The sequence below is a fragment of the Sinohyriopsis cumingii genome, chromosome 18 (assembly GCF_028554795.1).
Source record: "Sinohyriopsis cumingii isolate HCF-2022 chromosome 18, ASM2855479v2, whole genome shotgun sequence".
NCBI classification, from domain to species: domain Eukaryota; kingdom Metazoa; phylum Mollusca; class Bivalvia; order Unionida; family Unionidae; genus Sinohyriopsis; species Sinohyriopsis cumingii.
The window spans coordinates 40,756,897-40,774,326 of record NC_142978.1 but is presented as its reverse complement, the minus strand read 5'-3'; the positions used below and the strand labels follow the sequence as shown (position 1 = coordinate 40,774,326).

General features: G+C 36.1%; 1 protein-coding gene across 1 annotated transcript in view; it reads right to left on the bottom strand.

Moving 5' to 3' along the window:
* The window catches only part of LOC149776469 (uncharacterized), a 58,513-nt gene that overhangs the window by 28,792 nt on the left and 12,291 nt on the right, over positions 1–17,430 (bottom strand). The window contains exons 6-8 of the mRNA XM_089941308.1: positions 17,167–17,236; positions 9,108–9,260; positions 4,052–4,106 (exon numbers count right to left, since the gene is read on the bottom strand). Of these exons, the coding sequence (XP_089797434.1) occupies positions 4,052–4,106; positions 9,108–9,260; positions 17,167–17,236 (278 nt within the window). The remainder of the gene's footprint in view (positions 1–4,051; positions 4,107–9,107; positions 9,261–17,166; positions 17,237–17,430) is intronic.

The following is a 17,430-nucleotide window of genomic DNA, read 5'->3' as shown; positions in this document are numbered from 1 at the left end:
TCTGCTGGAACTTGACAGGGGTAAGAGTTATCTAGTCACAACAGACAGTTTCAGACATGTGTACCACATTTTAAAAAAATCATAAAAAATACAAAATATCATCTAGATAGGAATTAACATAATCTCACATGTTGCCAGGAGGCACAACTTTTTGTTAAGCCTAACAGAAATTACAACTCTTACATAATGCACCAATCACAGCTAGTTTTGTTGTTTATTTCGAAATACAATGTTCCCTACACCTTAAGCCACGCCCACCTGGACTTGCACAATTGGTACCGTTATACCTATAGCAGACCTTAATTTTTCCAATAATCTGTAAAATAGTTCAGGACTGTATAAGTAACAAATGTTATTTTGTCTCACTTGTGAGAAACAATTTTATGAGGTACTAAGCTATGTCTGATATGAATGTGTATAGAAATGTCATTGAGCTGTTTTGAACTCTTGTTTTCATACTTTTGCTTCATAAGCAAAATCATTTTTTGAAATAAAATGAATTCTTTTAACTATGAGTTGTATCTTATTCATATCAGCACTTATTGAACTTCACATGGGTGATATAGATAAATCACATTATGTCATATTATGTAATAACTAGGTCAAAGGTCAATGTACCAAATAGTATGTACATGTTCTACTTCAAAATGTACAATTCACCTAAAAGAAAGGAATTTATATTTGGTTGGTACATGCAGAACTTAACACCAGAGACAGGTCGACATGACCCAATCTTATTATAAAGTATAAGCTTTGAACACTTTGCCCTGTCTGCAGATACATGTGGTCATTAACCACCAGTCCTCACACAAAGGTCTACCTACCCATCCTCTTTGTAACACAAATAGAAAGCTTCCCTCCTTTGTAATGTGAATACAATTGATTCAGTAAGCCAATCAGTCACGAGTCACCAAAAATAGTAAATCACAGCCTCTAAGTGGTTATGTTGGATTGGGGGGTGGGGGTGAAATTAGGGGAATAAAATACAGAAAAATGCCAAATATAAATACTAAGTATAGTGCATCAAATGGAGTTAAAAACAGGAGGAAAGTGTATATCTAAAAGGGAGAGGTAGCTTATGTTAAAGGTATTAAAGGAGACAAAATCAGTAATGCCAAAAATGAGAAGTGAAAGTTTGATGACCTTACCTTGGAGAAATATATGGGGTAGGGTCCCATAGGTCCAAGGACAACCCAAAGGCATCTGTGCTATAACATCCCTTACAGGTATACAAATTTCAGGTGAAGTGGTGTTCATTTCCATCTAATATAAAAGGGTGAATAATTTAGATAATATAAATACATATAATGTATATTTCTTCTACATAAGAAATTAACAATAATGGGCTAAACAGTTAGGCTGTAACTTGCCTTGACCAAAGAAAACATACTTTATCAGTTTTTAAACTTGTACACTTTACTGTGAGAAATTAATTGAATTGCTTCTACTTACATTTGCATCAAGATTGAGGGCTAATATAATACTTCACAAATCTTCTCTTTATTTTCATAACCAGTCACTGAAAATGTGAGTTTTTATTTTATTTAAATGTTATGACTGGTGTAAGGGAGATAACTGAATGATATACATAAGTTGTGGTAACCTCTAACATATTATCCATGTAATATATACGAGTTCATGAACAACCTGCATTAACTTCATTGCAATTAAATTATCCAAAAATACATATTATTGATAAAGTGAGAACCTAACATTTACACTTCTATATTTAGTGGAGACTGGAGACCTCAAGAGTCATGTAATTTTAATTTCTAAGATGACGCGGCTCTTTCATATCACATAGTTCATATTTTCTACAATGCTGGCATGTAGAGTGGAGCCTTCCATAACCATACAGACATGATCTGATGCCAATTTGGATTCTTGCGATAGGATGCAAAGTTTCAAGAACACTGGATTTGAATGGAATGAATGAGCACTGTGTGACTAAAAAGGTTATCCATCAGTAATGTTGGCCATAATATGGAAATTCCACAAGAACATATGGACAGAAATAAATAGAATTAATTGAAAGTGAATAGTAGATTATAACTGGGCTTATACAAGTGTCAATGGGAAATGCTGACTGAAAGAAACTGCTCTTGTTTGTTGGTTTTCCCTGCTACTTAAACAAAAGGGAATGCAAGGGAACTTAACTAACTGCATGAACAATTTCAAGGCAGAAAAGTCTACACAAATGAACAATTAGAGCAGGACACTTCAAATCAAAGTGGGTAGGAATACCATATCTTTAATAAATTACCTAAAATTACTCATACCAGAACATCCTACATCGTATAATTGATCTATCTACAAGTTTACTACAAGTTTACTTAGAGTGTTCTCTATCCTGGTTTATGGCATGCCTTACAAGAACAAGATAGCTGTTTTGTACACATGATTTTTCATCTTTTACAGGTAAAATATTATGTTTACATATCTTATTTTGTTGCATGTATTCCAATCTAGCAGCTAACAGCAAAGATATAAAGGCATCAGGCAATGCAAGTCTATATCTGCCATAGCTATAGTTATCGAAAGTTCCAATCCAAACCCAACTTGTGCTATTTTCTGAAGATTGCATACATTTTATTCTTAAAGGACTTTCAATATTTGACCAAAACTGTTCAGCACCCATTTGTTTTCCTACATCAAACTAGTAACGTTCATAAATACCACCCACATGTATGCGTTTCTATGGATACACAGCGAAGCTATTCTTCCCTTTAGGTATCATGGTACCAATTGTTTTTCCATAGACCTTAATGCTAATGTTTGGAGAAATAAATATATTTTCTATCCTACTTTAGCATGCATGTCACACACTTTTCTAGAGAGCAATGTTAGATTGTCAATTTGACAAGGACAAAACCAGGTACTCCATTGCATTTAAGAGAGATAACTCTGCTGGAACTTGACAGGGGTAAGAGTTATCTAGTCACAACAGACAGTTTCAGACATGTGTACCACATTTTAAAAAAATCATAAAAAATACAAAATATCATCTAGATAGGAATTAACATAATCTCACATGTTGCCAGGAGGCACAACTTTTTGTTAAGCCTAACAGAAATTACAACTCTTACATAATGCACCAATCACAGCTAGTTTTGTTGTTTATTTCGAAATACAATGTTCCCTACACCTTAAGCCACGCCCACCTGGACTTGCACAATTGGTACCGTTATACCTATAGCAGACCTTAATTTTTCCAATAATCTGTAAAATAGTTCAGGACTGTATAAGTAACAAATGTTATTTTGTCTCACTTGTGAGAAACAATTTTATGAGGTACTAAGCTATGTCTGATATGAATGTGTATAGAAATGTCATTGAGCTGTTTTGAACTCTTGTTTTCATACTTTTGCTTCATAAGCAAAATCATTTTTTGAAATAAAATGAATTCTTTTAACTATGAGTTGTATCTTATTCATATCAGCACTTATTGAACTTCACATGGGTGATATAGATAAATCACATTATGTCATATTATGTAATAACTAGGTCAAAGGTCAATGTACCAAATAGTATGTACATGTTCTACTTCAAAATGTACAATTCACCTAAAAGAAAGGAATTTATATTTGGTTGGTACATGCAGAACTTAACACCAGAGACAGGTCGACATGACCCAATCTTATTATAAAGTATAAGCTTTGAACACTTTGCCCTGTCTGCAGATACATGTGGTCATTAACCACCAGTCCTCACACAAAGGTCTACCTACCCATCCTCTTTGTAACACAAATAGAAAGCTTCCCTCCTTTGTAATGTGAATACAATTGATTCAGTAAGCCAATCAGTCACGAGTCACCAAAAATAGTAAATCACAGCCTCTAAGTGGTTATGTTGGATTGGGGGGTGGGGGTGAAATTAGGGGAATAAAATACAGAAAAATGCCAAATATAAATACTAAGTATAGTGCATCAAATGGAGTTAAAAACAGGAGGAAAGTGTATATCTAAAAGGGAGAGGTAGCTTATGTTAAAGGTATTAAAGGAGACAAAATCAGTAATGCCAAAAATGAGAAGTGAAAGTTTGATGACCTTACCTTGGAGAAATATATGGGGTAGGGTCCCATAGGTCCAAGGACAACCCAAAGGCATCTGTGCTATAACATCCCTTACAGGTATACAAATTTCAGGTGAAGTGGTGTTCATTTCCATCTAATATAAAAGGGTGAATAATTTAGATAATATAAATACATATAATGTATATTTCTTCTACATAAGAAATTAACAATAATGGGCTAAACAGTTAGGCTGTAACTTGCCTTGACCAAAGAAAACATACTTTATCAGTTTTTAAACTTGTACACTTTACTGTGAGAAATTAATTGAATTGCTTCTACTTACATTTGCATCAAGATTGAGGGCTAATATAATACTTCACAAATCTTCTCTTTATTTTCATAACCAGTCACTGAAAATGTGAGTTTTTATTTTATTTAAATGTTATGACTGGTGTAAGGAAGATAACTGAATGATATACATAAGTTGTGGTAACCTCTAACATATTATCCATGTAATATATACGAGTTCATGAACAACCTGCATTAACTTCATTGCAATTAAATTATCCAAAAATACATATTATTGATAAAGTGAGAACCTAACATTTACACTTCTATATTTAGTGGAGACTGGAGACCTCAAGAGTCATGTAATTTTAATTTCTAAGATGACGCTGCTCTTTCATATCACATAGTTCATATTTTCTACAATGCTGGCATGTAGAGTGGAGCCTTCCATAACCATACAGACATGATCTGATGCCAATTTGGATTCTTGCGATAGGATGCAAAGTTTCAAGAACACTGGATTTGAATGGAATGAATGAGCACTGTGTGACTAAAAAGGTTATCCATCAGTAATGTTGGTCATAATATGGAAATTCCACAAGAACATATGGACAGAAATAAATAGAATTAATTGAAAGTGAATAGTAGATTATAACTGGGCTTATACAAGTGTCAATGGGAAATGCTGACTGAAAGAAACTGCTCTTGTTTGTTGGTTTTCCCTGCTACTTAAACAAAAGGGAATGCAAGGGAACTTAACTAACTGCATGAACAATTTCAAGGCAGAAAAGTCTACACAAATGAACAATTAGAGCAGGACACTTCAAATCAAAGTGGGTAGGAATACCATATCTTTAATAAATTACCTAAAATTACTCATACCAGAACATCCTACATCGTATAATTGATCTATCTACAAGTTTACTACAAGTTTACTTAGAGTGTTCTCTATCCTGGTTTATGGCATGCCTTACAAGAACAAGATAGCTGTTTTGTACACATGATTTTTCATCTTTTACAGGTAAAATAGTGAATATTTGGCCAAAATAAACTATATTATGTTTACATATCTTATTTTGTTGCATGTATTCCAATCTAGCAGCTAACAGCAAAGATATAAAGGCATCAGGCAATGCAAGTCTATATCTGCCATAGCTATAGTTATCGAAAGTTCCAATCCAAAGCCAACTTGTGCTATTTTCTGAAGATTGCATACATTTTATTCTTAAAGGACTTTCAATATTTGACCAAAACTGTTCAGCACCCATTTGTTTTCCTACATCAAACTAGTAAAGTTCATAAATACCGCCCACATGTATGCATTTCTATGGATACACAGCGAAGCTATTCTTCCCTTTAGGTATCATGGTACCAATTGTTTTTCCATAGACCTTAATGCTAATGTTTGGAGAAATAAATATATTTTCTATCCTACTTTAGCATGCATGTCACACACTTTTCTAGAGAGCAATGTTAGATTGTCAATTTGACAAGGACAAAACCAGGTACTCCATTGCATTTAAGAGAGATAATAACTAGACAGCGGTAAGAGTTATCTAGTCACAACAGACATGGTTTCAGACATGTGTACCACATTTTAAAAAAATCATAAAAAATACAAAATATCATCTAGACAGGAATTAACATAATCTCACATGTTGCCAGGAGGCACAACTTTTTTTAAGCCTAACATAAATTACAACTCTTACATAATGCACCAATCACAGCTAGTTTTGTTATTTATTTCAAAATACAATGTTCCCTACACCTTAAGCAACGCCCACCTGAACTTGCGCAATTGGTACCGTTATACCATCAACACATTCCATACTGGAATTTAATTTGAATACCATTGGAATTCAGTTGGAACTTTATAAATTTGGATTTGTGATAAATCTTTTAGGACTATTTGGGATTTAAATCATTAATGTAAGTTCTTTTTAAATTTTTATTCATGTTTGGAGAAAAAAATTGTTGAATTTTACAAAAGCTGCTGGTTTTTGCTCTTTTTTATTACTTAGTTTAAGACCATAGAATCATAGTACTTGAGCAAGTGTGTTTTATGTTTACTGGTACTGGCCCTCTCTGATAAATATCTTGCCCAGGTGTCTGCACCACAGTCAAAGTTTCCCTGCCTATTATATCAATAGTGTGGTAAGAAAATTGTATGCTTCAGTATCAGCACTTTGTTTTTATCAAAAGGCTCACAAATCTCAGTATGATATCTTTCACATTATCAGCTATAATGTAAGCTTAGTCTGAACCATATTTATTTGAATTTTTTGTCAAATGCAATTACAAACATATGATTTGGGGGATTCAGTAGAAACCTATAAGATTATTAGCACTGTCTCTCCAACACAAAAGAAAATGTAACATCAAAGATCTTGATGCCAGTTCCAATGGTTTTACAGAAAATATGCATACACTGGCATGCCAAGTATAACAATGAATAAAAACTAATTAAATGCAATTCAAATGGTTTGAGTTCAGTCCTGTTAATTAAATCTCTTAGTCATCCTATTATAATTGTGCACAGCTAGAAATATCTGTGTTTAGTTTTCTGCAGTTAACATAGGTTGCCAAATAATATTATTTCAATAGTAAGTGTGAAAGGTAGTGTGCATAGGATTTGATCAATAAGAAATGAATATTTGGAACAAAATTGAAAAAAGTGTTCTGCATTTTCAATTTCAATGCAGGAACAATACTTATTAGATACATGATTCATATATAAATCATAATTTAAATTATTGCAATTTGTTCTAGCCTAGCATGCATGATCTGTGACATTCTATCACCAGAGTAGTCCTAACATGGAGCAGTTTCTTTATCGCGATTCAAGTAGGCTTTTAATTATGTATTGAAGGGTAGTTTCTCACTTCAATGGGTCACAAGTTCCATATTCAAATTGTAAAAGGTAGAAATGAATTGCAAAATAAGGATGTTCTGCACACTGGGAGTCGAAGATCATTCAACAATCAAATGGAGTAGGTCCCCTGTTCTGAAGATGTGCAGGAGCTAATCTGTTGTAAATTATAAATAACTGATTAAGCAGTTTCACTCTCAAGTGTCATAAATCATTATCCAGTGTCTCACCAATTGTAAGCTGATGACACCCAAATATACAAATCTAGCCACCCAACAGAAGTTGATGCTACCATCCAAGGTGTAGAGAGGTGGATTTCTGATGTGAAATCATGGATGACATGTAATAAGCTGCAGATGAATGATGATAAAACTGAGGCCATTCTGATCACAACACAAAGACTTTCTCATTCACATCCATTACCTCAAACAATAAATATCAGCAACGCCAACATTAAATTCACACAATCAGTATGAAACCTAGGTGTTACTCTGGACAGTACTCTCCAAAACACAGCTGCTTGGATCATACTTAGAGTACCACGATCAGAGCACACCTCCCTGCTAGTAGCTAGCTATACCCTACACTGGCTATCCATTCAATCCAGAATCAAACATAAAATTTGTTCTCTGTGCTATGTTTCACTGTTGGACTCTAGTCCAACATACCTATCCGACCTCACCCATGTGTACACACCAGCAAGATACTTACACTCCTCTTCTGACAATCGTATACTCAGTATTCCCACTATGAAAACAAAGTCATATGGACAGTGTTCTTTTGCATACCAGGGCCCAGCAACGTGGAATGAATTGCCAACTGAACTTAGACACAAAGACACAGTGATCACATTCAAGAGAGCTCTCAAAACTTACTTATGAAGAGTAAAGTAACTTGTAATGGGTAGGTATTGTGTTATACAAATTTTTCACCTGGAAAAATTATCAGTATTGCAATATAACACACCTACCAACCTTAAGGTGGGCTCAAAAGTGTAACAGGAGTGAAATTTAAATGCATGCTTATTCCTAGAACCAATAAACAAAACCATGAATGCAGACTTAAACTTCAAGCTTTTTCTCATTAAAAAATGTAACCAAAAGTCCCTTGAAGAGACTAATGCTCTACAGAGTGAAAAGAATTTCCAGGAATTAATGATAAGACCATTTCTTCCTTTTAAATGATGAGTGTTGAAAATATCTCTGATATTCTTCAGTAATAACAAGATTTTCAAATTAACTGCTGTGGTGGACATAATGGATGTCAACTTCCCACTATTTTCATCATATGAAGTCTTTTGGTGAAAATGCAATGTCATAATGATCATCCATTCAGAGCCATGAGACAAGAAGATTTTCAGAACAGATAAGTGGCAGCCTTTTTAAATGTATGACAGGTACCATTTTCATTAAAACCATGATAGACCATCATGTAAGTTCTTCTGGTCTATGACTAGCAGAGTTTAAAAGACTCCATATAATAAATCCATTGTATGTCATGTCTCTAACACAGAGGCAGAACTGAAAAACCTAGAAAGTCACAAGCTCACAAAAAGTAGGTCACTGTACCCTACTTTTTCCAGTGTTGAATAGGGTCCTTTAAGATAAACAAACCATAAAGTTTCATGATTGTGTAAACAACAGTGTCAGAAAAATTAAGCTAAGTGAAAAAACTTCATGCTGATGCCCATATTAAAAAATTGATCTCTATATCTCACCTATGTTAGACTGGAGACAAAAATCAGGATTAATAAGGATTTAATAAAGGCAGGCACATGCTTTTTCATATATTAAGCTGAAATTTAGATACAAATCCTTCATAAAGCTATATGCAAAACCTCAAACACAGAGCTTAACCTGTTCTCTATAAATATCGATATACATACTAACAGTTAAAATGCTGTTCAACCTAAAAATATGTTTCTCAAGACTGACTCACCATGAGTGTGGTCACTAATGCACTTTTGAGGTGGTGGTGACTGAAGTAGATAACTTCCTGGCAAGCGCACAAGGCCAAGACTGAGGTCAGACTCCACACCATGTAATATGCAGATTCTCACATTTTGTTTTCCTCTGGTTCCAAGGTCAAATCCTATATGGCAAAGTGATAATTGCTATGAACCCCCCAAAAACAATTCAAAGAAATCTTCAGCTGAAAAATGAGATCATAAGCCATGAAAAGTAGTAAGCCAAATAAAGGATATAACTTTTTAAAAGTTGCCATGAACATTAAAACAAAGATTGGACTGCAATGTTAATATCAAAATGTTATAGACCTATGTTCAATCCATGAAGTTCTTTAAAAGTAATAAAGTGGAAAATGAAGGGCAAAGTTATAAACTAAAAAGGGGCCAAAACTCCATCAAACCTAACTGAAGTTCAAGCCATGTACAAAGTTTGGTTGTTAAAGATGACAGAATGCTAAATTTATTGAACAGAAACAATTTTTCTTCTTTCAGCAACTGTGACCTTTGATCTTCTTACCTTGATAATGAAAAACTTCTCTCATGACCCAAATGCCAATTTTCTACAAAGTTTTATAAGTTCAGAGGATGGGGAACTTTGAGGTAACGTGCTGAAATCATTTTTATTCATTCAGCTAGGGACCTTTGACTTGCTGACCCCCAAATGAAAAGCTTCTTTCTTACCCATGCAATCTCAAAGCAATTATATCATATCGGACGCAGACCTCGGTTTGGTTACCAACACCAGAGCGTATCAGTGTAGATGAGGTCATCGAAGTATATAAGCGGGTATGTCCAAATACTCCTGTTGATGTCATCGTCGATAATACTCCTAATATTCTCAGAATTAAACTCAGCAACAGTGAAAAAACCACAAAAGATCTCAGTAGAAAAAAAGTTGGTAAATTTACTCAGAGTGGTGCATATGATCATAAATGGCATCACTCACGATTCATTATAGATGATATTGAATTAGATTTTATAATTGCTGATGCCGCTGCGAGAAATATATTTTGTAATCGGGAAGATGCTTACTTGTCTGACGGAACTCGGTTGGGCACAATTTTTAGTTACACTGATGAAGAAACTCCTCAGTATACACATCTAAGATCTTCAATGCTCGCTTATGTTTCTTTAAATTTGGTATCGATGATAAATAGATTTCCTGACACTGCAGTTAGATTTGCAACCGATTCATTTTACTTGAATAAAAAATATTCAGAATTACTGACTCCTTTCACAAGCACTGATCAATCATGGGGTTCGTGGAGAATAAAAAAGGAAATGTTAAATTGCTGTTGTAAATCCGTGGATGTTGCATTTAAAGATAATTATCACAGTGATCAGATATCAGAATTATCGTTGGAGCCATCCATGTATGATCCAGTATCCAGACACAAAACAGTTTATTTGAACAGACTGGGAGGTTCTGGTAAGACAACTCGAGTGATCAAATTATTTTGACAGAATTCAGATATGATTGTGCTAACACCAACACACAGACTTGCCAGGGAGATGAAACAATGAGAAGTCAATTCTTGTACTTATCACGGATTTTTCAAATACAGTGGTGGCACATGGACTCCAGATCAAATGGGAGAGAACTATCTTCCAAAGATCATCATTTGGGATGAAGTGTGCAGTGTCATTGGAAATATTAAAAACATTTCTCGATTGGTTGTTATTGTTAAATACAGCTGTGATAATGTGCAGCGATCACGGTGAACTACTGACGTTTGTTGGACCATCTCCACACAACTGGTTGAAGAATTTTGTTGATTATTACTCAGAGATAACTGATGATCACAAATCTCTTGATGCAGAATTAAAGGAATAAAAAAATTAATCAGACTACAACCGAACAAAATTCAATGTGAAATAGCGAGTAAAATAATTTCAGAAACTCTATGAACAACTTTTGGGAAACATGGAGACCAAAGGATTTAATAGTGGCAAGTAGAAAGATAGTCAGAGACACACTTCAACAGCGGTTGTATCAGTTACATAAAGAAAAATTTTCCAACATAGCCAGTGCCGCTGTGTTATCGACCAGCTGATACGCGATGGCAGAATATTGACCTTGATATACCAGGACACTTGACAGAGTCAAGGAAACAAAATCTTGTGTTGAATGATATTGTCGCAGTTGATGTCAGTGTTGTTGAGGATGCTCTACACGCTGACCAATCTCCGTGGACGCTAGCATACGCAATGACGATTCACTCATCTCAAGGATTAACTATTACTGATACAGTTGTTTGGATCATTGATGATCGTATCGAATGGTCAAACTTAGTTTATCTTGCAGTGTCTAGAGTTAGAAAAATATCTCAGCTGTGGAGAATTGTCTTGGACTCGTCAAAACCATTAATGATGATATTGACAATGATATAATAAGAACAAAATTGGCTGGTTATAAACAAAGTGACAAAAAAAAAACGTGACTTTGATCTCGACGTTGAATTTATCAACACGCTAAAGCAGCAGCAGAATAATCACTGTGCAAGTTGTAATTGTATAATGTTATGGCAGTACTCGAGTAATAATCCAAGACAATTTACCATAGATAGAAAAGATAACAGCCGTGGTCATACACGAAAACATGTGATGCTGACCTATCTTGAATGTAATCGATGTAGGGGCGCTAGTTAAGTGATCGCGTTTTAATTGTGTGTCTTTGGGAATTACTTGTAATTGTTCACGTGTAAATTCACGTTGAGGAGCAGCTGAATCCAGTCTGTAGATTGCGGGTCTACCTGTGGATCTTGTTATGTTAGATATCTTGTGTGTTGTGATGCTCCAAATAGGATCAGTTGCTCTTTTTTGACTGCCTTCAAGTTCACTGGGCTCAAATAAATATCTCACAGTGTCATTGCCCAGCACTGGCTGTGTTGAAAAATCATGCCGTTGTATGGGTATATGTTTTCTTGTGACTGTGCTAATGGGTTTCATATTGGTTGTTCGAGTAATGTCATTATTTAATGCGGTTATCACATTTGGTAATCTTGTAACCCATTCACGAGATCTCTTGTCTTGAATGAATTCCTTCGCATATTGATATCCAAATAACTGCTCAACAAGTGTTCGATTAAATCGTTCAACAATTGCCTGATCACAGTGAATTGCAGTATGTCCTCGTCTGATGTTGACATTATGTTCCTTCATCAGTGATGATACTGCACCCTGAAATTCTTTGCCAGGATCAACTTGTAACAGCTGTGGCCATTGCAAGGGTCCTCGTTGATAAATTTGTTCAAACGCAGAAGCTACTTCAGTTGCTGTCTTTGTTGACAATGGCTCTGCTTCTTTGTATCTACTTGCAACGTCAACTACAGTTAGTGCATACTTGTATGTTATTTGATGTCTTTAGATTTTAATAGTATCATGTGGAAAAAATAAAATATCAGCCTGATAAACTTCATTAGGAACACTAACATCAAAATGTACAAAGTGAATTTGTTTAGGTGGCGGTATATAAATTTGCCATATTGCCCGTCGGGATAACCATTTTTAAGGAGTAACACGTGTGACTTTTGCTGCTTCAGCGAGTTTACTAATTGCTGTGTTACCTTTTCAATATCCTCTTGGGGAATAATAAATCGATTCCATTATAATTAATTACCAGCACCTAGCGCTAATTTGCCTTTCATCGCAGATCTTACTAACCAATTAGCCAGTGATTCCTTGAAGGATTTATTCGGGATGGAATTTAGCGCGTGAATTAATTTTACATCTGCTATGTGTCTATGCTGTAGATCCTTTACTTGATAAGCTACATCATTAGCATGACATGCTTTATCAATAGCATTTATCGGATACTCACCTGGTTTTGGTTGGTCTTGGTTGTCAAGTCTGATATCAAGTCGGGTTCCAGGACCACAGTAATTATATCCTAGAAGATGTTTTTCTCCTGGGTATTTAGCCCACGGAGCTCCTGGTAATTTTGTTAATTTTGGTGCAATATCACCTCATCGCTTTTTTATTACATTATTTGACTTTGACTGTGAGGGAATAAATTTAAATTTCTTTGTACCGCATCGTTCACACTTACCCGTAACTGCTGATCTGTTATTTTTTGTTGTAATGGTTGTTAGATCACCTGTTGTGGTACACGTCCTGCATTTCACACAATAAAAATCCATATTCTTTTTATATACCATGAATGTAATTGATTTTTCTTCGACAAGAAAACAAGAGCTGGTCAAGCATCATGCAGCGCTACCAAATTCTGTCTGTATGATTATCATAGGACCATCTGGAAGTGGTAAAACACAACTGTTACTTAATTTGATAACATGATGGTTAAAATGGGATAAGTTGTATTTGGTAGCATCATCAGTTGATGATCAACAATGTTATGATGTACTTAAAGATTTTAATGAAAACGCAAGATCGTTAAATGAGTGCGGTGATGATGTTATTGAGTTTATCACTGATATTAGTGAAGCACCGTCTGTTGATGATATTGATGGATCTATTAACAATTTAATCATGTACGATGATGTAATGCTGGAATATTTTCCAAAGGCAGACACAAAAACACTGATGTAATTTATGTAACCCAGAGATATACACAAATTCCTAAAGTGATGAGGGATAATTGTAATATTCTTGCTGTGTTTAACGGAGTTGATACTCACACGTTACAAAATATTCATCAGACTTGGTGAAGTGGAGATAAAGATATAATTAAGTTAAAAATTTATTTAGTTGTGCTCAGTTAACCCTAACGGATTTATCATGATAAATTTACATGATCCTCGAACACGATACTGAGTCGGTCTTGATACGATTTTCGGATAATAGCAGCAGAGAGGGTGTGCCTCCAAATTGGCACTGACATGATTGTGTATTTTCCTTCGATATATCGCGATTAGAAAAACCTATCAGTGATAGACAGGTAAGCCAATTCATCATTGACAGGGTTGTCTTATGCTGGATATCGCGATTTGTTGTTGTGATTTTCCAGGAAGGCGTATTTTGGCAAAATACGAGTGAACCAATTAGAGTCTGTTCGCCCTCTCTGCTGTTTGGGCTGCATTTATTTGAAACATTGCTTTAAAATATTATGATAATTTTATTAAATTATAGTTCATGCACAACTTGATAAATATGAGTTACTGTAGGTACACATTGCCAGTTTTTCAATGGCGTTTGTCTGTTGATGACCACTGAGGGAGGAATTGGTGGTATGGTAAGATGATGTAATGCCAAATTATAAGGCTTAGTCAATGGCTAACACTTGGATAGGAGTGTTGTATATGTACCTTGAAACTGAGAGGCAGACAGGAAATTATGCAAGACTGTTATTAGCCTCTTACTTGCTGTCTTCATGGGACTTGTTGGACCGGGGGGGGGGGGAGGAATGAGGAGAACTATTCCTATTAGTTGGCATTGGCAGTAGAATTCAAAGAGCCAACCAAATTAGATAATCTTATGTAACATTGCATGATCATATAGAGTACCATGTGATCAGTCAATTCTCTGGTTTTTCAACTGTACATGTGACAATGAATGTAGAGTTTCACTTCTCTGACTTTTCAAAGGTACAGAAAATGGATTTTGAGTCTCCACATTAAAACTTTTCTTAGGGATTTGTGCTGACCCACAACCACCACCACCATCACCACTGATTAATGGAGACATCATGAGTTGTGTCCTTATGCTATTCATGTGCATTGGGCTGCCATGGGATAGAATATTTTTCCCCAATTGGACACTCATATGCTAAACTAAAAATGTAAATAAATTTCATTTGCAGTTTTACTTGAGCTGGTAATTCAGCCCAGAATACACTGTAATGCTGGGATCAGCCTAGCATCGACTGGGAAATCAGTCTTTCACATTGAGTTGGGATCAGCCTAGCACCAATTCTATTTGAGCTGGCATCAGCCCTCAACCTAAAATACACTGTAATGCTGGGATCAGCCTAGCATCGATTGGGAAATCAATCTTTCACATTGAGTTGGGATCAGCCTAGCACCAATTCTATTTGAGCTGGCATCAGCCCTCAACCTAAAATACACTGTAATGCTGGAATCAGCCTAGCACCAACTGGGTAATCAGTCTTTCACACTGAGCTGGGATCAGCCTAGCACCAATTCTATTTGAGCTGGCATAAGCCCTCAGCCCACAATACACTGTAATGCTGGGATCAGCCTTAAGCACCGGTTGGGAAATCAGTCTTTGACATTGACCTGGGATCAGCCTAGCACCAATGCTATTTGAGCTGGCATCAGCCCTCAACCCAAAATACACTGTAATGCTGGGATCAGCCTTAAGCACTGGTTGGGAAATCAGTCTTTGACATTGAGCTGGGATCAGCCTAGCACCAATGCTATTTGAGCTGGCATCAGCCCTCAGCCCATAATACACTGCAATGCTGGGATCAGCCTTAAGCACTGGTTGGGAAATCAGTCTTTGACATTGAGCTGGGATCAGCCTAGCACCAATGCTATTTGACTGGCATCAGCCCTCAACCTAAAATACACTGTAATGCTGGGATCAGCCTTAAGCACTGGTTGGGAAATCAGTCTTTGACATTGAGCTGGGATCAGCCTAGCACCAATGCTATTTGAGCTGGCATCAGCCCTCAGCCCATAATACACTGTAATGCTGGGATCAGCCTTAAGCACCGGTTGGGAAATCAGTCTTTGACATTGACCTGGGATCAGCCTAGCACCAATGCTATTTGAGCTGGCATCAGCCCTCAACCCAAAATACACTGTAATGCTGGGATCAGCCTTAAGCACTGGTTGGGAAATCAGTCTTTGACATTGAGCTGGGATCAGCCTAGCACCAATGCTATTTGAGCTGGCATCAGCCCTCAGCCCATAATACACTGTAATGCTGGGATCAGCCTTAAGCACCGGTTGGGAAATCAGTCTTTGACATTGAGCTGGGATCAGCCTAGCACCAATTCTATTTGAGCTGGCATCAGCCCTCAACCCAAAATACATTGCAATGGCAGGATCAGCCTAGCACTGATTGGAAATCAGTCTTTTAGTATTTTTCCCCGAATCGGATACTCATAAGCTATACTAATAACGTAAAGGTCATGCCCGTTAAATACATTACTTTCACAATTTAAATAGGTAAAATATAAGAATATTTTCTTCATGCTGGGATCAGCCTAGCTCTATTCCATGAATCTGGGATCAACCCAGAATACACTATTATGCGGGGATCAGCCTAGCATAGATTTAGTTAAGATGGTATAAGCCTAGAATACATTAGCAGGCTGGGATCAGCCTAGCACATAGTCTATTTAAGCTGGGATCAACCCAGAATCCCTGTAATGCTGGGATCAGCCTAGCACTAATTGGGAATCAGTCTTTTACACTGAGCTAGTTGGGATCAGCCTAGCACCAATTCTACTTCAGCTGGGATCAGCCCAGAATACACTGTAATGCTGGGATCACCCAAGCACTGATTGGGAATCAGTCGTTTACATTAAGATTCTAGCCCATAAGTGGGCCCCACAGAGAGAGCCAAATATTTTTAAAATATTGAAATTGGGTATTAATGTTATTGTATTTATGAATTTGATGTTGTAGAATATTGGTAATAATGAATAGTGGCATGTTTGAAAGAAATGAGGGAGAGGGAGTCAGAGAGATGAATGCATATGCTCATGTATCCTTTATTTCCTACAATGCATGTATTAAATCATTTCTTGTACAATTCAGGAATGGAAGGGCCAGCACTTGACGCAAGAAGGAGTGAAGGCCTCTATGTTTTAGCCAATCCAAAAGACTGAACATGTTCCCACATGGCCTGGGACCAGTGAAAGGCACAGCCCTTAAGTTCGACACCAGGAAAGGCCTCTCTGATGGCGAGCCATGCAAGTGAAAATATGCAAAGAACAATCCCTTAATTATACTGTTTGTGTATGAAGCCATTCTACATGAAAGATAATATGGTTGTCCTAATGATATTGTTTGATGTCATTAATTTTTACAGACATGCACTATTAGCGTTGTTGAACAATGTTCAGTTTTAAATTTACATTAACGTTATTAATAAACAGCTTACCTTTTCTGAAGTCCAGTACAAATCCTTCTAACAATACATGTCCCAGCCTTGACTGCAGAGAACAAAACACCTGTAATCAAAGAATCAATATAAGATCAGTGTTTGTATTGTGTGTTGACCATAATCAATTCTACAGCTGCAGTTAAATAACATAATTTACCTTAAATTCAACAATGACTAATCATTGAATTCTTGAAAAGAAATACACATGCTGGAAAAATTATGCTGAACATTCAAGAGACATATGGTTCAAGTTCGAGAGAT